General features: G+C 36.7%; 1 protein-coding gene across 1 annotated transcript; it reads right to left on the bottom strand.

The window, feature by feature from the left end:
* Nucleotides 1-1,438: 1,438 nt before the first annotated feature.
* LOC143448905 (uncharacterized) lies at nucleotides 1,439-21,752 on the bottom strand. The gene is made up of 59 exons (XM_076948835.1): nucleotides 21,086-21,752; nucleotides 16,900-16,962; nucleotides 16,368-16,472; nucleotides 15,466-15,528; nucleotides 15,181-15,234; nucleotides 13,623-13,730; nucleotides 13,396-13,449; nucleotides 13,153-13,206; nucleotides 12,682-12,726; nucleotides 12,251-12,304; nucleotides 11,963-12,007; nucleotides 11,750-11,803; nucleotides 11,561-11,605; nucleotides 11,435-11,488; nucleotides 11,273-11,317; nucleotides 11,098-11,196; nucleotides 10,969-11,022; nucleotides 10,668-10,775; nucleotides 10,417-10,470; nucleotides 10,257-10,310; nucleotides 10,099-10,143; nucleotides 9,959-10,012; nucleotides 9,717-9,764; nucleotides 9,580-9,633; nucleotides 9,439-9,492; nucleotides 9,193-9,246; nucleotides 9,039-9,092; nucleotides 8,796-8,849; nucleotides 8,648-8,692; nucleotides 8,531-8,575; nucleotides 8,364-8,417; nucleotides 8,112-8,165; nucleotides 7,906-7,959; nucleotides 7,762-7,815; nucleotides 7,584-7,691; nucleotides 7,425-7,478; nucleotides 7,295-7,348; nucleotides 7,048-7,101; nucleotides 6,909-6,962; nucleotides 6,783-6,839; nucleotides 6,601-6,708; nucleotides 6,424-6,531; nucleotides 6,305-6,358; nucleotides 5,950-6,003; nucleotides 5,760-5,813; nucleotides 5,552-5,605; nucleotides 5,399-5,452; nucleotides 5,211-5,264; nucleotides 4,912-5,073; nucleotides 4,778-4,831; nucleotides 4,578-4,667; nucleotides 4,447-4,500; nucleotides 4,328-4,357; nucleotides 4,032-4,091; nucleotides 3,818-3,962; nucleotides 3,616-3,722; nucleotides 3,259-3,411; nucleotides 3,031-3,183; nucleotides 1,439-2,951 (listed from the first exon to the last, which is right to left on the bottom strand). The coding sequence occupies exons 1-59, from the start codon at nucleotides 21,614-21,616 to the stop codon at nucleotides 2,805-2,807; spliced, it is 4,542 nt and encodes a 1,513-aa protein (XP_076804950.1). The 5' UTR covers nucleotides 21,617-21,752; the 3' UTR covers nucleotides 1,439-2,804.
* Between the last annotated feature and the right edge of the window lie 1,931 nt (nucleotides 21,753-23,683).

Raw genomic sequence — 23,683 nt, 5'->3', positions numbered from 1 at the left:
TGATTCATAAACGGCCGGTTGCCACCGCTGCAAACTCACTCGCTATAGGCTGCAGATTTTCACAACGTGTCTATTCGGGTGTAAATTAAAATTAGCCTATAAGTCGAAAGGTCATCTTCATTGAACACCAAGCTTCTTTGGTTATATGTTTCATAAATTTCAGTTTATCGTAAATGTTTCAAAAACTTGATTTTAAGAACGTTTTTAACATTTGACATTAATAACTTGGTGTAAATAAAAACTCGATTAAATAAACGTAATAATTTGTAAGCTATTGACTTCACAAAAATGTAAAATCATACACATCATGTAGCCAAACTTGCCCCACTCAAATGTTACAATTTATGTTCTTTATACACTGCGATGAGAGTTCGTATGTCGGCTAAACCGGAACACGATAACGGATATAGGGACCCCATCTCGCCCACCCACCTTGCTCGCCCATGGCGCTGTTGGAATATAATCGATAAAGACACAAAAATCTGTATTTCTTGTACAATACATCTCAACTTTTGTGTTATTGCTACATGCTTCCTATATGAATGAGGCTTCGCAAATGAATGTAGGCCTAATTTGAAAATAAATAGGCCCCATTAAAAGTCGTAGGCCCGGGCCAACTGGCCCGCCTGACCCTCTGCACTGGTCTGCTATACTGTACTGTTAATAGTAACCTACAGTATGGAAGTAGCAGTTTACAATGTACAGAGTTGTGATGCAACGAACTAATAAGTTATAATATCACCAATTCTAACCCAAAATCGAATACATTTGCCGAATGTTTCTGAATAAAAGATTTGAGTGAACACGAATACTAACACTGGCGGACACGAATACAACATTTCTTGTAAATTTATCGACTTTCGTAAGAAATAATGATAAAGCCTAGCTTTTGCAAAGTAGGAACAACATTTTTTAAACAAAAGATCGTTTACCAGACTACTTACTGTTTTCAATCACTTTTTAAAGAAATTTTTAAAAGTGCGGGCTAATCGTAAAAATAAATTGTCGACAGAAGATGTCGTCTAAACATTTGAAGTGTCACCTCTGCTTGTTACTGATACGAATATATTTCGGGATTTGTTTGCGTGCTATTGTCCCCGGTACGCACTCTTCAACTGGCAGATCGGCCAGCAAAATAACAACCAATAAAAACTTTATCAAAAGGGTTAACACATTAGAACTAAATAACTTAAACCTGTAAGTAATGATAGGCCTTATGTTAATTAATCCCCGATTAGGAAAGCTGTTAAATGCAGCTTAGTACTTAAAAATGTTTATTGCCATTCCCTCAATGTAGCTACGGCCTAAGAATATCAAGGTAAGAAACCCAATAGCCTTTAAAAAGAATATCAACAGAAAGAGCACTTTAAAGAATAATGTTCAATTGTCCATGAAGCGGGGCTGTAACCGCTATAAGACTATAACAATCACACAGCTGTTTCGATATATATTTGGTTTATTTTTTGAAATTACGCCAATGCAGTATACGCGTATATGGTTATGACCAAATAAAATCAGCTTACAATAAAAAATATAGACCTATAAATATGCTGATTGATTAAGTCGGCAAATAGTACCATGTAGTTTATACGAACTCCAAGAAAGTTTAATTGCAGTCTACTTTTAGACGTTTTGCTGCAACTCACTGCAGTTTTACATCTGTAAGCTAACCCATGATTGAAAAATTAGAGGCAGAAATTGCTTTTGATTAATTTTCTTGTAAAAAAGGCTTTGTTAGCAAGCGTGAAGTTGATTTTTCTAAATTTGTACAAACATTGTATAGTACTATATATCATATATGTTTGAAGTTAAGTGTATAGGCTAGTCATTTTTTTACTTTTGCCAGAAGAGACTTCTACAGTTTGTTATTATACCGATGAGCGTGTAACTATATTAGAATACGTAACGTATAACTGTAAATTCCTTAAAATGTTGAAAAGTACTAGTATATAGTTTGGAAAAACCTATAAACATTACTACCTGTATATACACAAAAATTCTATAGATCAAGACACAGTGATAAATGAAAACAAACATGGTTGGAACAAACATACACCACTAAGGCAGAACGGAACAAATAGATTTATAAACACTAAATAAATAAATGCTGAATCTTAAAATTATGCTGGAGGTAATATTGCATCGTACAATCAAGACCATATAGTTCGAAATTGCCAGATCAAGTGCAAGCAAATAGATGCAAACTGCAGGACAGGACTTCAGAAAACTTTGACACATACGCGGTGATTGACATTTTTTTGAATTTATAAAAAAGTATTGACTCTTTTACAATATTTTAGCGCTTTAATATCTTACAGTTATTAAACTCGAATGGATAGGGTCAAAAAATCATAGAAGGACATCTTTGTGTAACACACTGAAATAAGAGTAAATAAAACTAGTTTTCTCTGGTTTATAGGCAGTTCACGTAACTGTGAAAAATGCCTATATTAATTTCATTAAAGAAATACAAAGGAAAAAACTTTTAAAAATATTGGAATAAAATCATCATTGGATGAAATATAAAAATAACCGCGTATTTAGTGAATGGGAGAGAAACGAAAACTTATGATTTTAATAGATTTATTTAAACCATTTTAAACTGCGTCAAGTGCTGATGAATTTATTCTGTTATTGATCTAAAAACGTGTCCCCACCGCGACGGACAGTTTTTACAAACATTTTTTACACTGCCACGACTGCAGAAACTCACTCAGCCGGAGTATATCGAGTTTGGATCGTAAATCACATGGCAAGCGGCAATATGAGCGACCGATTGAAGGAAGGTAAGCCACATTTACTCGTTACAGAAAACAAACCGTGCCTATATCGAAACCAAATTTACTATCTTTTTTGACGTTGGCAACTGAAAAGTCCCTTACTGGCAACAAATACACATCATTGGAGCGAATTGTAAAGTCAGCTGCGCTGGTATCGTTAACCGCTTTATCCTGCAAAATATGTCAACCACTTATGCATACATTCTGTTGTTGTGCCAAAAAAAACGCGAAACAAGGATGTTGTACGCACCTTACAACCGTCAGTTTGAATGTGGTACAGAGCTTTCCCATCGAGTAGTTTGTGGACTGTGTAATCGTCGCCCTTGTATTTTAAAGCCATGGAATAGGAAGAGTGTTCGTTGTCATAAACCGCCACAACACCGGAGCATTTAAACGAAAATCTCTGAACAGTATAGTAAATACGATGTGTTACGTAAGTGCACTATCGGTCAGTAAGCTTAGGAAGAAAATTATTTACCTGATGCACAGTATGGCTTAGATGCCGTAAAATTTTAAGCTGAACGTATTTGAAGTAGTAATTCAGCGTGTGGCCACCATTGTAGCGTCTCCACCACAAATAACGTCGACGATATCGGGAATCGTACTTCGACGTCCAAGATCGCAGAGGAATCTAAAGCAGTATATAAAAATGAATTGTTTGACTTCATTAATATGATTGCAAAATCATAGATTTCTTATCCTATAGTAACTTCCAGGCGACTAATCAAACCAACTAAGCAAGGTTTGTTAATTCTATGGAACATGGCTAGGCAACGTCTTTATATGCATGTCAGGCAGAAACGTATAAAGAAAATGATACAATGAAGTATATTACAGATGACGTTTTTGGTCGTATGCATGTTTCTCCGCCGGCGGTAAAATTACAATAAACTTGTATTGCATCTTTCGCGCACCCTTCGGTCGGATCGATAAAATAATAACCTGAAAAGCAGTGAGTAGATTAGTATCATTACAAATATAAGAAATAGTTAAACTAACACAGGTGAACCGATCCATTTTATAACCACACTCCATACCATCGGCTAAATGAGGATGAGTAATCAGCAAATCTTTGCAGGTTCTAGCTGGGTGTTCTGTTGTGCCCAATGGCGAAAGCAGTGATCGCAGTGCGCATGAAGAAATGTCAAAATATTTCCGTGATAATCGTTTTACCAGCGCTTCCTGTGTAGAAGAAGCAGGTTAATTTTGTTCAAAAAAAAACTGGATTAGGCTAAGATAAGTTAACTTTACCTTATCCTTTGCCTTGAATCGTTTTATAGCGTTTTCAGCAAGTTCATTAGATCTGTGTCTCTGTAAATCATGACAGAACAAGATTTCGGTTTGCATATAATGTCGAACGACAGTCAGTGCAGTTAACATATTAGACTATATGCTCTTTTGCCAGTCGAAATCGAATAGATTATACAATGTAGTATAGTAAACGTAAACTTTGTTCACAGCATTTTAACTTCGAATTTAAAAGAATCCAATAAAACATGGGGTTTTTTGTCTTCTTTTGTTCTACTTTAAAGATTTTATAAACTTACCAGTTCTTCAAGGCTGGAACCAGGGGGTCCCTAAAATAAATTTACAAAGTCTTTTATTATGTACGAAAAACCGTATTGAATTCCAAAGGAAATGTTTTCGTACTTGAAAATTTAACTACCTTTTTTCCCATCGGTCCCTTTGGCCCTATGTCTCCCACATCTCCTAATTTGCCCTGAAAACGAATGTGACATCTGAAAATGTTTGCAAATACTTGAAACTAAGTGAGGCGTTAATGTTTTTCTTCCGTACCATTATTCCAGCAACTCCTTTCCCCCCGTCAGGTCCTTTTGGCCCCATTGGCCCTTGCTTTCCAATTTCTCCAAGTGAGCCCTCCAAACCCTATGAGAGAAATGGTAGTTTAAAATTGTGACTATCCGTTAACGAAGTACTTTTAAATTCTTGACTATCTGCTTTACGGACTTTTTCACAAAGTTTGTTGCAGGTCTTACCGCTAATCCTTTAGGACCTCTTTCACCGATATTACCCACACTGCCTTTACTCCCCTGTAATGTATAGTTTAATTTTGAATTGATGATGATTTGGCACTTTTTTTTCTATTATAACTTGTCATTTTATGATATACCTTTCTTCCTAGGGCACCTTTCAGTCCCTGAAAACCTTTATCTCCCGATTGTCCCTTTTCCCCAGATTTTCCAGTTGTTCCGTTCACACCAGATGAACCAGCTGGACCATAACCCCCAACAAGGCCTGTCGGTCCGCGTGATCCATTTTTTCCTCGATGACCCTAAAATGATTACATTCTAGTCATTTCATATCTTTATTATGACATGACATACAATACATTACCTCATGCTCAAACTGTTTACAGATCAAGTTTCGACTACACGATCGTCAATGTAAGCTTGTATCTTATCGACTCACTTTTAATCCCATTTCACCTTGTAAACCTGGAGATCCGTGCTTTCCGGGCAATCCCTATATAAGAAATAACATGTTCAGTCTGGCTGAATGTCTTTATTTATAATGAAGCTAAATATTCTCATTACATTAAATAAAGTTATCAAAATACAAGATGACCTGACATTCAAAGCATTTCTTATTCCACTCACCATTTCTCCTTTCCTTCCTTTTATGCCTTTGTTACCTGGCATACCTGCGTCACCCTGGATAAAAAATAAACTTGAAAGGTTTAATGAAATTATATGAATTAATGCCTTTAAGGAAAAAAACAGTTTAAGAGAATACAGTTATTTGAAGTTTACTTTTTCTCCACTTGTGCCCTGTACTCCTTCCAGTCCCTTTGCGCCAATTTCCCCCTGTGTTAGCGTTGGATTTAATTAAGTTTTGAAATAGTGATATATTACAATATTGGCCAACATTTTTGTACGAATACGATTTTAGTAATAGTAATGCATTTTCCAAAGAAGTAGTTGTACGGCATTTAGTGTTGGTTTAGTTTAGAATGAGCACCTTATCTCCAACAGAACCAGGCAATCCGTTACCACCTTTGGGTCCTTTCACCCCCTGCAAAATAAAAAAATTGAGCACGACGTTTATTAATTGTATCATTACAAGATTACATTATTTTGACTATCACAGGGTTAAATGTATACCGTTGAGGTAAAGCTACTATATTAGTAACTTCAAGGCAGCCCATTACCTTCAGTCCTTTAGTGCCAAATTTCCCTTTCAATCCTGTCTTCCCGCTTTGTCCCTGTAAAAAAAATACAGTAATGCACAGCTTATTAGTGTAATCGTTTTTGTTGTATGCGCTGCCTGTTTTGTACAAGTTTCGTTTTATCTATGTTACAATTGCTTACTAAACAAAATAGCGGCTAAATTTTTAATCAATATTTTCATGGTTTTGCAGAGGTGTCAGTAGCGGGTCGAATGTGGGGAACGAATAAGTCGATGGAATTAACTTCACCAACGGCTCATTTCCGTTCCTTGTGTTCGACCAGCAAATTAATCTGTCAATTTTGAGGCTGTGGGCGCGGTGATTATTAACCACTTACCTTAATTCCTTGCATTCCAGGTTCACCGGGAATACCCTTTCCTCCTGGTGGGCCCTATATGACTTTGTGGTTAAGAAACTTATAACAAACTTGATAACTGCATAAAATTTAGGTGTTACCTGAACACCAGGATGACCTAATTCACCCTTTGCGCCAGATGGTCCCGGTAACCCTATTGATCCGTTTCTACCGCGGTCACCCTTTTCACCGCGAGTGCCATTCAACCCCTGTGAAGACATAAGTTTGGTATTGGAAATTATTTTCGAGAGAAAAAAGCTGATTTCAAATTAGTTTACCCGAATGCCAGGTCCTCCTTTTTTACCAGGAATCCCAGCTATTCCCTTGTCGCCTTTATCACCTGGTGGACCAATTTCTCCCGGAAGCCCAGGTAATCCTGCTGTACCCTGCATATATAACATAGTAACATTTTCAATGCATAGCAGATTCAGGACAGTTTATAGATCGTGATTAAACTTACAGGAAATCCAGGAGCTCCTGCTTCGCCCCTTTGCCCTGCACTGTCGCTTGTTGTACCCTAAACGGTATAAACATAGACATAGTTGTTCTATAGGATAACCAAGATAAAGAGACCTTTTTAACACACCCTTTCTCCAGGATTGCCCTTTTCTCCTTTCTGTCCGCTATCGCCTTGAATTCCCTGTCAAAGAACAAAGAAAATTTTTTACGTGAAAAATGCTGTTAACTGACTTTAATTACACAAAAGTCTCACAAACTACACTTACCTTTAAACCCAGAGTTCCATTCGGACCCATCAGTCCTCTTACGCCAGCTTCACCCTTCCATTAGTAAAATTTATAATGAAATGATTAGTTATAGATCACTATAAAGAGCAGATAAAATACATAAATTTCAATTATATTTCAAAGACCTCTTCACAAACAATTAAGACTTAAAAACAATTGTGCCAAAAAGTGAGTCTGCAACTATTTGTTAAAACGTTATAGTTTAATTTGTAAAACGTAAACCTACTTTAATCCCCTTCAATCCGGTATTGCCTTTGTCGCCTGCAATCCCCAGTAATCCCTGTTAAAATAGATATATATTATACAGTTTTTTGAAACACCTTATTCGTGTACCAATATTAACAGAAAAATTTTACCTTCTTTCCTAAGTTTCCGGATTTTCCTTCTCGACCCCGCATACCTACATCGCCCTTTTAGATCGAAAATACCAAAAAACGATAATTTATGTTAGGCTTACACATCTCAGTTAAGTATTTTGTCATGGCTATAAAGTATTATTACTGAACATTTTTTACCTGCCATCCAACTGGTCCAGGTTGCCCAGGTTGACCAGCTCTTCCTCTATTTCCTTTTAATCCTTTATATCCCTTTCTCCCAGCCTTTCCGGTTACACCATTTTCACCCTTAAGATTTGAATAAAATTTGTAAGGAAAGTATTTAAAGTTGGAATTTAACTTATGCTGTTACACATACCGGTACTCCACTTTTTCCTGATTTTCCCGTTTTCCCCCAGTCTCCTCTTGGACCCTATGAGTTAAAAGATGTAAGAAAGCTAAGCTTTCTTTGAAAGTCACGAAGTAAATCATAATTCTAATAGGGATTTTTTTCTTTAGCAACCTGTTCGCCCTTGGCTCCTTTTGGTCCTAGTCGGCCTGGAAATCCGAATGGGCCCTGTAAAAGAAAAAGTGCTTATGTTAATATGTCCCAAAAGCAAGTAGCGTTTGAAGATCTGATGTAATTATTGTTGTTCCAAGGAAACTTACAGGAAAGGTAAACGAATATTGTATGTCATAGAGAAATAGAAGAATTTAAAGTCTGTTTACCATTTCTCCTTTAAATCCTGGACTTCCAATAGGTCCAGCACCTCCTTTATTCCCCTAAACACAGAGAAGTTTACCGTGACAAATGTTACCATGATTTAAAAAGTATTTAAAATTAAATGTTAGGAATTTACAAAATTTGTAAGCTTAGTTGAGTTTTCATGAATTCCCCACAACATTTTCATTTAGTTTAGGATCTGAATTTTTTCAATTGGTTGAATCTTAGCGGAAAAGCATCATCATATAATGCTTTACCTTTTCTCCAGGAGACCCATCCGCCCCGGTAACTCCTTTTGGACCATGATCACCCTGCCGAAAACAAACATTCTATTGCATCAATATATTACCTTAATATGTTTTGTGCAAAGAATATAGCTTTTTATTTTCGACAGAAAACAAATGATAACGAATTATTTTCTCACCTGTTCACCTCCGTACCCGGGTGGTCCTGGCCCACCGTTATCTCCCTGCAGTAAAATATTTATGTCGTGAACATATTTGCCAACAAACATTTACAAAGCAGTCCTTATCATACATACCTTCGGTCCTGGTGGTCCTCGGAGTCCGTTTAGACCAGGAGGCCCCTGTTAAACAATGGGAATTTTAATTTAATGAACAGTTAACTTTAAGCTACTTTGTTACTTAAAATTAAGCGCAATCTGTCTTTAATGTAATGAATAATGATACCTCAAAGCCAGGTAAACCTGACATTCCATCTAAACCGTTGTGACCAGCAGATCCCTGTAATAATAGAAAAATCATTATCAACGGTATTGACGTTAAGCCATAAATTCGATCAAAGTGGTAAATGATAACAAATAACAATTAACTTTATAAGATATTAATTACTACTAAACCGATTAAAAAGGATTACGTCAAAACAAATTATAACCATGAGTGCAAGATCATGGTTACCATGGTGTAGCCTACCTTTTCTCCTTCGAGACCTGGTTTGCCTTTTTTACCGCGAGGTCCTCGTTTTCCCTACAGATATTTCAGAGATAGTTTGTTTATAAAAATAATTTTTAATGCGAATGAAAGCTACACAATACTTTAAAGTAGCAATTTCATTTTACTTACTTACATACGCACCGATTTCCCCCTGCAATCCTGGATCCCCTTGCTTTCCAGGTGCACCCTAGAAAGCAATAAATACAGTAAGATTATTGAAAAGGTTAAAGTAGGAAACCAATGCAACAGTTCAGGACTATATAGGTATAAAGTATCCTACGCATGGCTGTAGTGTAAGTTCGTTGATCGCTATAACTGGAGTGCAGTTCATTTTTGTGTGTAGCAAATACTCAACCATGTTAATACACGAGTTACTTACTCTTAATCCCCACGCCCCTCTGGATCCGATTGCACCAGGGATTCCAGGAATACCCTTAAATAATCATTAACTTAGAGCAATTCTCCACCTATTCCTTTGTATTACTTATACCTTATCTTTATTCCTTATTTATTTACTCACTTCATCTCCACGATCTCCTTTTAGCCCAGGAAATCCGATGTCGCCGATTTGACCCTACCGACAAAAACAGTAAATAAATAAAGGCGATTTGTAGAAAATACAGACGGCTACATATTGTAATATTGAAAAAAACTTACTCTTTCTCCTTTGAGGCCGTTAGTAACTACCGCTATTCCTTTTGTTCCCTAAATAATAAAAACAATATGACATTAGGAGCTGTGCTGGGAGTGTTTATTTCTATAAAAGCTACAACGTGTTGATGGTGAAAAACAACAGAACACTATAATCAAGTTAAAATAAAATGACGGAAGTGTTACAGGTCGTCCACGTGGAATATCAGTGGCATATTGAACATTTAATAAACATGTTTCTATGTAACCTTTATACCAGGATCTCCTGGTGTTCCACGAGACCCTCGCTTTCCTCTTTTTCCCTGAAGTGAAAATTGAAATCGGTAAAGGCTGAGATCTATGGTTTTATGTAACTATGTACAAGTCAGGTGGTTGGAAAAAAACTTACCCTTGGGCCTCTTTGGCCTTTTAAGCCCCTTCTCCCTCTCTTGCCCTGCAACAGAATAATTTAATAATCAACATTGCTGCTATGACAAAGTTGGAAGTGTGTTTAATTGTTACACTACCCATCAATTTTTATATGCATGTAAACAGTATAATACGTACACGTTTCCCCCTGCGTCCTGGCCTCCCCGATGAGCCGTCTGGACCGGGATCCCCCTGTGAGAAAATAACGCTAATAAGTATAACAGAAATATTTCAGTGAAGTAACCGTAGAAGGCTTTATGGGAACATAAGAATGTAAAAATTCCGTATGAACGCTTACTGGTGTGGCATCTTGGCCCCGGCGACCGGTAGGACCCTGTAACCCAACTTCGCCCTGTTGAAATATAGTTTCGTTTGTTTTAAAAAGGTTTCAGATAGTACCTAAATATATCTTAACAAAATAGATCTGTACTATGGTAAGTTTACCATTATTACATTCACCTTTTGATCATCATCATTATTTGTTCAATTGTTAATATTATAAGTTTATTAGAAATAGTTACCATATAAAAATCGTATTGTTGGGTCTACCTTTTCACCAGGCCATCCAGGTGGGCCATATGGACCTACAAATCCAGGGATTCCTTTGGAACCGGAAGGACCACGGATTCCTCGTCTGCCTTTTCTTCCAGGCGGTCCCTGCGTTTCACGCATTAAATTATGCAAAATTTCTCAATCGTACATAGTATGCATTGCACGTTATGGAATCGCAGCAAACGGTTCCATGAATTGCAAGTTATGTCGAAGCTAGTTCGCAAATCAACAACATTACAACACTGACAAACGTTTACACTTGTATTTTACAGCATCCAATAGGGAGACTCAGACTCACTCTTTCTCCTTTCCAGCCAGGTGCGCCCTCGCTACCAGGTCTTCCTGGGTTACCCTGTGGATATGTGGACAAAATGACTCTAACGGTTGTCAAAAAATTGAAACATAACTGCAGCCAAACTACACTAACCCTGTTGCCAGGAGGCCCCCTTTGTCCTCTATAACCTGAGATACCCTTTTTGCCCGGTTTTCCTGGTAGTCCCGGTTTACCAATGACTCCAGGAATACCCTGTAAGTTAAATTCAAACTATACCTTGAGAATTTTAAGAAAAGATTATTATAATGTTGTTATGTTTTTTACTTACCCTTTTCCCTTTATGGCCCCTTCTGCCGTGTCTTCCTCGTTGTCCCTGGAATTTACAAATAAAATGGCTATAAAAATGTAATATACATATTGAAAGCTGGTTGAGTTCAAGCTGTCACCAATGAACAACGAAGTTTCCAATGTACCAAATCAGTTCACTTACGTTGCCCCCTGTTGATCCCTGTGGTCCTGGAGACCCACTTGGTCCCGGGTCACCCTAAACATGACAAATCGTTTTACCGAAATTTTGTTTTAACGTAAAGGTGCAGCACGGTTTCATAACTTTTACCTGGCGTCCATTTCTTCCTCTTACTCCAGGTAAACCAACCTCACCCTATTATATATTAAATGCAACTTTATATTTAATAGTGTGAAACTACAAGCTAATTCAAAAAAAAAGGTTTTTGAACGCGATGGCATTATGAATTACTGTAAACTAAACTTGGTAATTTTTTGATTTTAAAATGAACATAATTACCTGGGTTCCATTATTCCCTTTTGCTCCTGTAGGGCCTGGTAAGCCTTGTCTACCCTGTAAAATGGACATGCATTGTCTATTTCTGCCCAATATGGCAAACAGCTAACAACAATTACGAATGTAAATGCTTTGATGACACGGCATTGCGCATACATTTGTTTTATAATAATAAAATAACCCGATACTACAATTGATTACTGAAATTCTACTTACGTATGTTCCTCTTGGTCCTTCCCGACCAGGAAGACCTTCCCTTCCCTGTAACATTAAGTTAAATTAACGGAGGTGATATATAAAGGTTTTGCTTTAATCAATGCTAATACGGTACGTCGGGTGATATCATATAGATTTCTTTAAGTTATTTTGCAATATTAAATGTTTAGTTCAAGTTCCAAAAGAGAAGTCATATTGCATTAAAATTTCGTATATTGCCGCTGATTAATTCATATTGTCATAAACATTGAAATAAATACTTTACATAAAAAGTAAGCTAACTTTTACCATCTCTCCCATAATTCCTTGGGGACCTGGTGGTCCTGGAAATCCTTGCAGACCCTGTAAAGAAGCAAGATGAGTTCAAGTTCAAATATTGTTGTTATATACGACTACACTTAAAGGACTTAAAATGGGTTATTATTTCCATCACGTTTGTTTTGACTATAGCTGCCATTTTGAGACTGTTTTGTCAGAGATGTCGCCCCAAAATGTAAACAAAACGAATCATAAAAGTATTATTTCATGTTTTGTACAAGGCAGTGGAAAACATGCGTTTTTGGAAAGATTACTTTCAATCCTGCCACATGAATGTACGTTTGTAGCACTATGTACTGTATATATGTAGCCCAGCTGTATCTAGCAAGTGGTATATACAAGCATATCACAAGCATGTACTTAATCGAATGCAGAAATTGTCGCTATAATCCTAAACTTACCGAGAATCCCAAGATGCCTTTGACGCCAGGAATGCCAGGTTTACCCTATAACACATATACAATTATCTAACATGACAATGGGTTTTATCCTGTCTAATTAAGAACCTTTGCGTTAAGTTTAAGACGATTTAGTTGACAGAAGTTCTAAAATCTGTGCTATACGCCATGTATACAGTAATTACGATGTACTGTACGTCTTTAATAACAGTCCATGGCATATACTGAAGGCAATTATTAGTGTTTTATACTTAAAATTTAAAGACATACAAAGCAGATCATATAGACCCATTTTAGCACTGAAATTTTTGTAGTATACGAACAAATTATATATATTTTGAGAGTGGCCTACGCAAATTTTTACTCCGGTTTACAAAACGCGCTTGTATGATTATCAAAAACACCCATTTAAACGCGATTTAGGAAAGTGCTTAGAGAACAAGTTTATCTATACTTCATGTGGTCTTCACTTACTTTTTCTCCCTTTTCTCCAGGGTAGCCCTGTCTTCCTGTTGGTCCGGGTTGTCCCTATCAAATAAAAAAATATACAATTACTATCTTTTCATGATCTCGTAACTACCTATATGCGTAGTTATTCTGTTAACTTCTAGGTCTAGACGTACATGAGTTAAACTATTTTTTACTACAAATACCCATGTACCGTATGAACGGTATCTGTTGGTAACGTTGTTCAAAAAATGCAATAAAATTTCTCACCTGATCTCCTTGTTCTCCTGGATAAGCATGTTTTCCGTTTAACCCAGCATCACCCTAACAATGTCGAAAAAATTATCAAAAAAAGCTAAAACTCTTTGCTTATTGCTGTGCGCAAAAACATAGATCAGTCAATTTAACGGCGATGCGCAACTGTTGGTCCTTTATCAAACTTAAACCGAAACGAGTTCCCCGTCATTGGCTATATTACTAATTATAAAGGAACTCACCGGAAATCCAGGTTCTCCAAGTTCACCTTTCTCCCCCTTTCTTCCTTTGGCGCCATCCCTACCATTCGCTCCTTTGCGGCCTCGTGGACCACGCAACCCAGGTGGTCCCTATGATAACAAAAAAATCGATTTCAAATTACGCACCATAACAAGGGTAAGATATGCTGCTCTGAAGATTTTAAACACATGGCGTATTTATCTAACACCGTATTTTAAACATAGCAATAATAATTCAAATGGATGTGATTTGGTTATGGCAAACTGCAATTGCTGACTTAATGTAATTTCGTCATACCGACCTTGCAAATAAATTGTCGGTGAGTACCGTATAAATATAGTTGATACGTTAGTTAATGAAATGAAGTTAATGAAATGAAGGCAAAAGCACGATACAGTTTATCAACTTCACATTTATCCCTCTTTATTTGTTTATGCTCAGATATATTTGTAAGTATAAGTTTTACTTTTTAAGTTGGCACGTGTAATTATAAGTTAGTGATATATATATATAGTAGTAATAATATTATTTAAAAGTTATGGCACTGGTAATTATCATGCTGATGGCCTGGAACGAGTTCGCCTCTGCAGTATACACCAAGCTGAATTTAATACACACCAAATGCAATTTAATCTCGTGAACTTTTTTTCTTTAAATACCATTTCTATGACGATATAGTGAAGGGTCGGAGAACTTAAGCGCTTCACCCCTGTTTTACAATAGGTCGATTTGCCTATGAAAACTTAAAACACCAGACATTTGGAATGTTTGACTAATGGATTTAAAGTGTGCTAGTGGCATGCGTATCAAATGACTTCGACACGCTTATGCTAATTTTTTCAGCAATAAAAAATAAGGAATCAAAATTTCTAACTACAAAATCGCCTGTCAGTAATAATATCGTAAAATATAACACCTTGCTCTTGTTTGAAGCTACGTACGGTATTGCGCTTCAGCGATTTAGATATCTATAATTTCACGGTGTGGATGAAACGCTTTAAGGGATAATTGTCAAGGCAAACTCAACTCGCACTTCCTGGTATCTCTCCGAAGATCCACTCGCCTCAGCAAAACTGAAAACTTTGCCGATTGCGATATAAAACAGCAGATTAAACCTATAGGTTCTTGAGAAAATATTTTTTTGCCGCGAATGAGAACTTATACGGGATACACACTTGCCAGGTTAACGCCACTGGATAGTGGATACCAGCTTCTAAAACAGGTGGGTAATCTCACAATCGAGTTTATGACATTTTTCATAATTTTTGTGCTTTCATTAAAAAAACTGCCAATAAGTTAGGAGTTGGTGTTCTATGATAATCATACCGTGCGTTACTTAGAAATGAAACTAAAACGCCATTTTGCCGAGCAGGTATAGATAATATTGCTGCAACAAACTTCTGCGGCTATGGAAAATCGTTAACTATATCGCGTTGTCGTACATTTGACCTCACAATTGTCAAAGACAACACGCGATACAAGGAGCTAATTTGACATAGTATTTCGTAAATAGCAAACGAAACAAGAACATTCATGCTTATATATTTCGTCAACACTAACCTCAAATCCAATGTTACCAGTTACACCAACGGGTCCGCGAATTCCACGTCGGCCCTACAGTGCAAATGTGACATAATGATTTACTAGCTAATACAAAATTAAAACAGTCTGTGAAACATTAGAAACGGTAGTTATTGGTAAATGCTCAAGAATCGAACAGTGTTAGTGCGATAAAAAAGCATGCAACGTGAATACATTGGGTACCGAAATTGACATCATGACATATAGCAAGCTTTGAATTAAATGAAGCTAAGCACAATACTTTTTACGAAATATAGAATGTACCTTTGGTCCAGTTGCCCCTCGGAATCCAGGAGGTCCTTGTGGCCCTGGATACGCTGGCGCCTTCTGAGAGTTGAAAGATGTTTTAAAGCAAATAGAAAAGTCTAATAACTAAAATGCAACCAGCATATTCAGTATTGTAGTACAATCCTTGCCGTTTAATTGACGTATTTTGCAGTGTCAATTTAGACGTCTAGCAACTGTCACACATACATTACTCTTTGCTAAAATCGTGTTCTATACCTAGTACCAACTTTCAATAATAAATTATTGTTTGCTGTCAAACGAATGTAATTTAGCGCTTAACTGCGTAGCCCGCGGCAACCCTAAGCCGCAGTCTTAACCCTACTGCGTTCAGAGGCCAACAATAAAAACGTCGTGAATAAGGCGGCTGAAAGATTCGATACGCAAGAGCAGGTTCAATAATCACAGGAGGGATATCCGTTGACAAACGCACCGTAAAATATAACTTGCCGGCATACATAGGCGTTGTCGATCAAGCGTTATAGTTAAGGCAACAACGGCGCCTATACCTGAATAGTAATTTAAAAATCGTATAGTTTAAATTGGAAGCCATTTTCGTTAGATCAAATTTAAATTGTGCCTAGCGTTAAATTATCTCGAACATTAATGGCATGTTATAGTGACGGCAGCAAAGAGATAACCTATTTATACATACAACTCGATGTAAATTGGTAGGTTAAAAGGGTGAAATAAGCCTGCTATTTTAGGTTACAGCTTTCAAGAAATCTTCTATAAAGACAATTAATTTAAAAGCAGCTTTAGTGCTTACATTTACAGGATATTATTCCGGTACGCATAGACTCGTATAAAAACAGGACACCTTAAAATGTAACCGCACTATCAAAATGTAGTTTTGTGACATCTGTGTTTTTCTATTTCACCTCGACATCGTCGACGATGTAACTGGTAATTTCAGTATTTCCTTTCGGTCCGGGATCACCCCGGGTTCCGGCTGGTCCATCCCTCCCTTTTTCACCTTTATCCCCCTGTTAATTATGAGAAAGTACAATAATAACTGACAATTAAATACGCTGTCAGATGAATAGGCATATGTTTAATGCCTTTTAAAAATCTTGCATTTTTTTTCTGAAAGGTTGTTACTTCACGAGCCATTTTAGTATAGGATATAATATACCTATTATTTCTGCCGTAATCCTTTATAACTTGCGCTTGTGCAAAGCACATGTGAGCAAGTAATGGCACAAAATAGGGTTAAATTTTGAAAAAGCCATCCGTAACACGATGTTTCGCTTATTATACTATTTCCTTTGTAAATGTGCATTTGCAGAAATCTTACACAGCTGATTATGTTTATTTGTACAAGAACACAAAATATATCTAAAGGCATTACATTTACTATGTAATGTTGCGTACTTTGCGTAACATTGCGTAATAACATGTCTTTTCACTTACTTTTTGTCCTTTCTGTCCCTTAGCCCCGGGTGGTCCTCTTATTCGTCGAAAGTGCGTTGTCACCTGTAATCAGTACAGTGTGTAACTTTGTAAGTGAAATTATAGACCTGTCTATAGCGAGAAAGTGCAAACGCATATTTCATTTACGCAAGGGAAGCCACAAAAAAGCTCACAAAATATTTACCATATACTATACTATTCAAAATACTTTTTCTAGTGGATGCCCCGATGTCAAATAAGATTAATTTTCAGCAAGATTTAGTCTATGTCAACTCTACTACAATTTTCAGGTTAGTTTGCTGTAAGTCCAAGCAATACATAAAAATCGGTATCAATAATAGGCCAACGACAAACAGCTTGACTTCTTGATTTCCGAAAATTTAATAATATTGAATTCACCGCTATCGCTTCACTCCTACATCCTCAAGCTCAACATACAACAGCGGCCCGCAGCAATGAACTGCATTGCATTTGCAACTGCATTTCTGAAGAACATATAACATGATGATATTGTTACTTTCACTGCTTCTTCGTACACCATTATTGCAGCTACTGCTGTTTATCTCATATATAAATGGTGCTTTGTGTTTTTATTTACCGAGTTCAAGGCACACCAGCTTAGTTAGGTTTTGCTCACAAGTCTTTCATGGACAAGTAATTTTAGATTTACTGGAATTTTTTGTGAAAAGTGAGTGGGCCTAGCACATTATATCCTATGCTTTGTTACATTCTGAATTTCAAAATGCAACATGAATTAAAATTAAAAACGTTACATGAAAACACGAATTCGTATACCTTTAAATTTGAAGGTAATTATTAATTATTTTGAAGCTTTGTCAGATGAACCTGCTTTTATATAGGGTTTGATTTTTTTCCTTCAGACATTTTTTTTGCACCCATATCACCTCAGGATAAAGCAAAAATGAAATTATTCCTGAATTTTTGTAAATTACAGTAGTCGATCAGACAGAAGTTTGAAAGATCAATTTTGTTTTAAATTAGCAAATACTTTCTTGGTTTATCTTAGGTCTTATTATATTTTACATTACATCATTTCCTGAATTTTTTTTGCTCGGTTATTGCGGCGTGCCACGGTTATCAATCACGTCAACGGATATTATCCTAAGTGTCTCAATCAACTGTATATTGAACAGGATGACGTCCGTAACATTACCAATACTATGCTACATGCTACATCCTGTATAAGTTATGCATTATTTACAATCATTTGCTACTTTGCGCATCTGGAAGTTTCTGTCCTAATACGTATTATGTTGCAATGTTGACATACCTTTGTCAGGAAAGTGCGAATTTTTTACATATTTTTTACAAATTTTACAATTTTTTACATATTCTAGTCACTCCAAGTATCCTGAGGAAACCGATACGCACCAACGACTAAGTGCCATGCAGTGTCCCACAACGTACACAGACTGCGCATACGTTTAGCTCCTGTCTTTGCCTCACCGGGTTTAATTAGTTTCTGCAGTTTGCAATACTTGACATACACATTCCACGTCAGAGAATTAAATCTGAAACTAATTATATAGTACTTCCTTAAATCTAAAATAAAATATAGTCCGGGCAGTGTTGGTTTAAAAATAGTTTAAAATATCTCACGTCTTCTTTCCTTACACCTGGGGAAAATCACCACTTTCACGAGAAGTGTAATCTTCTATATACTACGTTTCGACTACATATGGCCTTGAGTTTTTGGTTAACTAAAATTGCGCGTATAGATGCGATCGTTACATATTGAATTCCGCCAAAACACTGATGTCTGGTTTATGACAACGGCGGCATGTAGAACCCAAACATTTCGCCAGTCATTCAGGTTTCGCTTAGTCGACATCAAACCACCTGCACAAAGGATGTGGTGAAATATCAGCACTCTCTAACGTAGCTGCTGTTGTTGCCATACCAAATGTTTCCGGTTAATTCATGAGACGTTGTGGGAAAAGGAGGCTAACACTTATCCGTGATTTGCGGATCTTGTACCGTAATTTGTAACTCGAATTTTATTAGAAACCGTTTTTGGGAGATAAAGAAACTAACGAAAACCTGGGTTTACATTAGGTGGAAGCACATAGTAACATAGTATAACCTGTATAATAGCCCTTTGTAAACGTGGCCAAAATTAAACTTGATTGAAGCCCTAAGCAGAAAATACAATAGGTATAAATTGCTAGTTATACTTTTTCGGCCATGAATAACGAAAAGCTTTATACGCGCCATAATGTCATGAAGAATTTCAACGTAAGTCAACAAAATATGCTTTCGAAACGTGCCACAAACCGCATTCTATTATTTCACACACGATTTGCGATCATCTTTCGGTAGTCGCCAATAACTTGGTCACGGCCGATTTATTATTAATTATTTACAGGTGATGTCAGAAAAAACAAAACTGCGTGACTGATACAAAAATACGTAACCAATGCAAAAACATGGCTATAGACATAGTGCATAAAAGTCGCTTTTGTCATATCACACACGTGATGCGTGATTTACACAATTGCAATAAACACTACACAAGACTTTCGTCATTTTTGCTACTGTATTATATTTGACGCAATTGACTGAATAACAATATCGAGCCATACTTTATTCAAGGACGACTTCATTGCAGACAAGTCTTCCAAACATAATAACAACGCGTCAGACAACATGTTTCACAGGTCTATTGTTGTGATTTTAATTTTCGTTATACTGTAAGCTACTAAAACGGCTGAAATTCCATACACAGGTGCATAAAGTAGAGTTTTGTTAGAAGCCAACCAGTAAAGACTATACCGGATGCCTCTGCGTATAAAATTTGTCTCGAACGCGGTCAAGGACACTAATACGGAAACGTACTTGTCATTGAACAGGTTGGCTGTAAAGAACGTAACGAAGTTTAATAGCTTTTAAAAGAAAGCTAGGTTAGGCTTATTGTGTGTATCTTTGTAGCAAGGTCTGTGAGTATCTACTGTGCTTTCAACTCGGTCTAGCTATCTGTCAACAGTGATTAGCAACCATAATGAATACAATACAGCAGTTTAAGCTGATATTTGATAAAGTAAATAATATCTAGATTATAGAATAAACCAATTTGACTCACATCTGTAACCATCACTTCATCACACCAATACATTTTGCCCTAAGCGCCGTCTACGCGAGCGACCGACTATTTGCAAACAAACATGACGCCCAAATACATCGTTTTAGAAATGATGATAACGAATCTTTAAAATAAAACCAGCTTCTAACGCTATAACCGCTATATAAAGATTTTGAAGCAAGGTTTACCACGACATTGTGCTGGTATCTGTTTGTATTTCGTATCAGTAAATCAGGTCTTAATTGAGTGTTTTCAGGACGCTAAACGAAAATTCTTCACTAAAATAGCAGATTTTATTGTTTTCGTGATTGGAGAATTCGTGGTTTCATACGTCATTACAGCGCATTGTTGTAATTGCTGTTCATAGAAAAATGCCTGATACGTTGAATTCCGATGGGGCCCATATTAAGTTCATCAAAAGAATAAGATCAACACGGCAAGCGAATGAAAAATATTGGAAAAAAACCATCACCGGGCAGACTAACCCCCAAGACTGTTTTAAGTTAAGTTTATGGAAAATGTACAGAACTTATTGCCTTACTAAAATTATTCAAGCCGTTTTAAACTTATTCCGTTCATAACGTTATTCTGTTTTTGATATAAAAACGCTTTCCCATTCCCAATTTGGTTTGGACAAAGAGCTTTTTTACCAAAGTGAGCGCATTGAAAGTTTACAAACCTTGTCAAACAGCAATCATGACTGTTAAAGCGGATCAAAACAAGTCGCTGCGGTCAAAACAGCAAAAACAGCAGTAAAAGTCTTACTTGACTGGCAGACGAAATTTTCAAAGAAATGGGCTCACCCATTGTATCTGCTTAATTTATACAATGGTTTTTGAAATTAGTTGATTTTGAAGCATTGATCACTATTGCTGAACTGATTTACACTGATCAATGAATATTGATTACTTAGTCAAATGAGCTTACTTCTCATTTGCATTTGTAAGCATTTGTGTCAATCTCAAGGCTTACTTAACAAAGATACGTGCGTAGGTCACGTCTCGAACAACCTTTAATTAACGATCGAAGCACATCCAAAACGGTCACCCGCTTGTTTTTGTAAACACAGTGCGCATAGTGGCTTACCTCTGGTGGTAACGTGCCTGACGGTTGTTGGGTTGTGGTGGGATTAACGCTTTCCCAACTCTTGAAGGAAGACCATCCGGTCCATATCGACCATTCTTCCGGGGATGTTTTGACACGAGATTCAATTCGACCTGTTTGGTTTGTAATTCTACGTCGAGCGCCTTCGCAACTACCTGAACCAGCACATTCTAGCCGTTTCCGTCTTCTCGTAAGGCTTTCTGCTTGATTAACATCTGTCAGGGGCAGTGGTAGATAACGGTCATAGTCCGGTTTGAGTCTGTAATTATAAGGGTCGTCTGCATGATACGATCGCCTTTTTGCATTCGCGTTGGAAATGTACGGATTAACGTCAAAGCCAGATGGGTCATGTCTTGTTCTTGAACGTTTTAGATATCGTGTCCGTTGAACTGAACGCATGTTAGCGTGATTTGTCAAATAGTAATCCATGCGGTCTTCTTTCAAGCCAGTTGTAATCAGGACTGTAGCAATGATCAACAAACAAACGTCAGTAGTCCTTTTCAACTTTCCCATTTTCCTTCCTCGTCACACTGAAAATAACTCATTTTCTTACACAAGCCATTGTTTATTTCAACAAAAGTTCACTCAAGATCTAAATTATTACCTCCTTTGTGCAGCTGCAACGCTGAAAGTGTAGAATAACATACCTTTATCAAATGCTCTTGAACAAAGTTCCAACCAGCCCATAATAGCTCCAACACGCAACACATTAACATAGTTTAGATATAATCTCATTAAAATTTAAGCCCGTTATTCTTGAGCTTGCTAAGAATACACTAACATAAGAAGCGACCTTCTTCAACAGCATAATGCCAAAACTTGAAGGGTGTGGAGAAAAGACCGAGAACTAACGCGGCAAACAGATGTCAGTCTGGCCGCAGTTTTTTTTTTGCTTGCACTGATCAACTACAATACTTTGTATTTTTCAAACTAGCAAGTGTTTGTGTCTAATCGTCATTCAGATTTTTGCAAACACAACAAATCAACAATAATGTGGAACAGCTTAGGCTCACAGTAGCTGCAAACCACCCTGACCGCTAAACAACGCAGCGAGAGTGCGTAATTGGGGCGCGAAATACTTGAACACATACCTTCGTTCTGCAGTCATTTTGCTGTTTAGTTAAGTGCTTATCATCTGGTATCGACAACATAACGAACATCCCTCATGGTGTTTGTAAAGTATGCAGAGTCATGCAAATAACTTATTTAAACTGCGACATGTTTTCCTATTACACTTGAGACATCTTAGAGAATGTCTCGCCGTTATGTTATTTCGATAATGTCTTACCGCGAAAAATGCCCGTATCAGATAACATTCACCGTGTCCCAAGCATTGGTTCCAAGCGAGAAACAAAATACGTTTTGTCGTTAAGAATGCCACAAGATCAACTAACAACCACAAACAGGATTATGAAGCATGCAGTGCCATCTCATTTATAACTTTTACTATTGCCTATCTCAAAAATAATTACACCAACTTCTTGCTTGCCAGTACCTTGAAGCGGCGATTTATGTGATAATTCATGATGTAATGCAGATGACCTGACTCCGTTGGCTTACCTTAGTATATCTTATTGCTCACGCTTATAGTTCGCTGTATATTTTCCATTTATATCCCCTATGGTCTATTAGCAACAGTTTAAGCACTTAGATCAACTTTCAGCCAAGTAGTAATACGTGAAACCAGTTAGTATTTAAATATATAATCTCGCCTACTTCAGCCAGCCAAAAGGCTGGGCGCTATACATTTATTTCGCATCAAATGGTGCGTAACGCAAGGTCAAGGCATCGGTTTTCCTTCAGCTGACTTGACAAAATACGGCAGTAAAAAGAATTTTACCCACTTAAACATTTTAGTAGCCACAATATGCCCCAGGTAAACAGCAAATTGGCAACAATGACTGGTTTTGTTAAAAGACTAAATAGAAAAGGTTGAAAATAGTTGTTTTATATCTGTCACCATACACAGCACCTTGCAAATACAGTTCAAACATTAGATTTTATGTCACCACGTAATAGCATAGACCCACCGCACGGTTGCATCAATCAATGTCTTAAACCATTTCAGACACCAATGCAGTAGCCTATATAAAAACCACTTCATCAATGACACAGACCATAAAAGTGTGGGTATTTTGATATTTCCATATTTTGATATCTCCGACACAAACAATGCGTCTACTTCAATGATAAAGGATAGCAATTTTAAATTAATCTGTTTCATTTAGAGTTTTAAAGCAAAAATAGCGAATATGTTATATGTAAACTAGATTGGTAAAATAGCTCATCTTGTTTAGTTCTGATTTTGAATTGAGTGGTTTTAAACGGTGTTGTCATCGATTTGGATTTAATAAGGTTTGACATAGCCTAGAATAGAAAATTTAAAAACTGTGATAATTTTGAGAAAAATTTTATTTGTATATTTCTAAAATTGTTAAAACTTTTACATTTGCCATTCTAAGCTATATCAAAACTTATCAAAACCAAATTGATGACAACAAGGTATATAAAATCATTCAATTTAATATCAGAACTTAATAAAATGAGCTATTTTGCCAACCTAGCCTACAAATATTCGCT

The sequence above is a fragment of the Clavelina lepadiformis genome, chromosome 3 (genome assembly GCF_947623445.1).
Source record: "Clavelina lepadiformis chromosome 3, kaClaLepa1.1, whole genome shotgun sequence".
NCBI lineage: Eukaryota > Metazoa > Chordata > Ascidiacea > Aplousobranchia > Clavelinidae > Clavelina > Clavelina lepadiformis.
The sequence above is the reverse complement of the archived record's forward strand: the minus strand, read 5'-3'. Positions and strand labels throughout refer to the sequence as shown.

Excerpts from the sequence above, each read along its gene's own strand:
- LOC143448905 (XM_076948835.1), bottom strand. The coding sequence starts at position 21,616 with ATGGGAAAGTTGAAAAGGACTACTGACGTTTGTTTGTTGATCATTGCT. Across the intron at positions 6,963-7,047 it reads ATGGAACTCTGGGTTTAAAG|GGAATTCAAGGCGATAGCGG; the intron begins GTAAGTGTAGTT and ends GTTCTTTGACAG. Across the intron at positions 4,832-4,911 it reads AAGGTGCCCTAGGAAGAAAG|GGGAGTAAAGGCAGTGTGGG; the intron begins GTATATCATAAA and ends TATACATTACAG.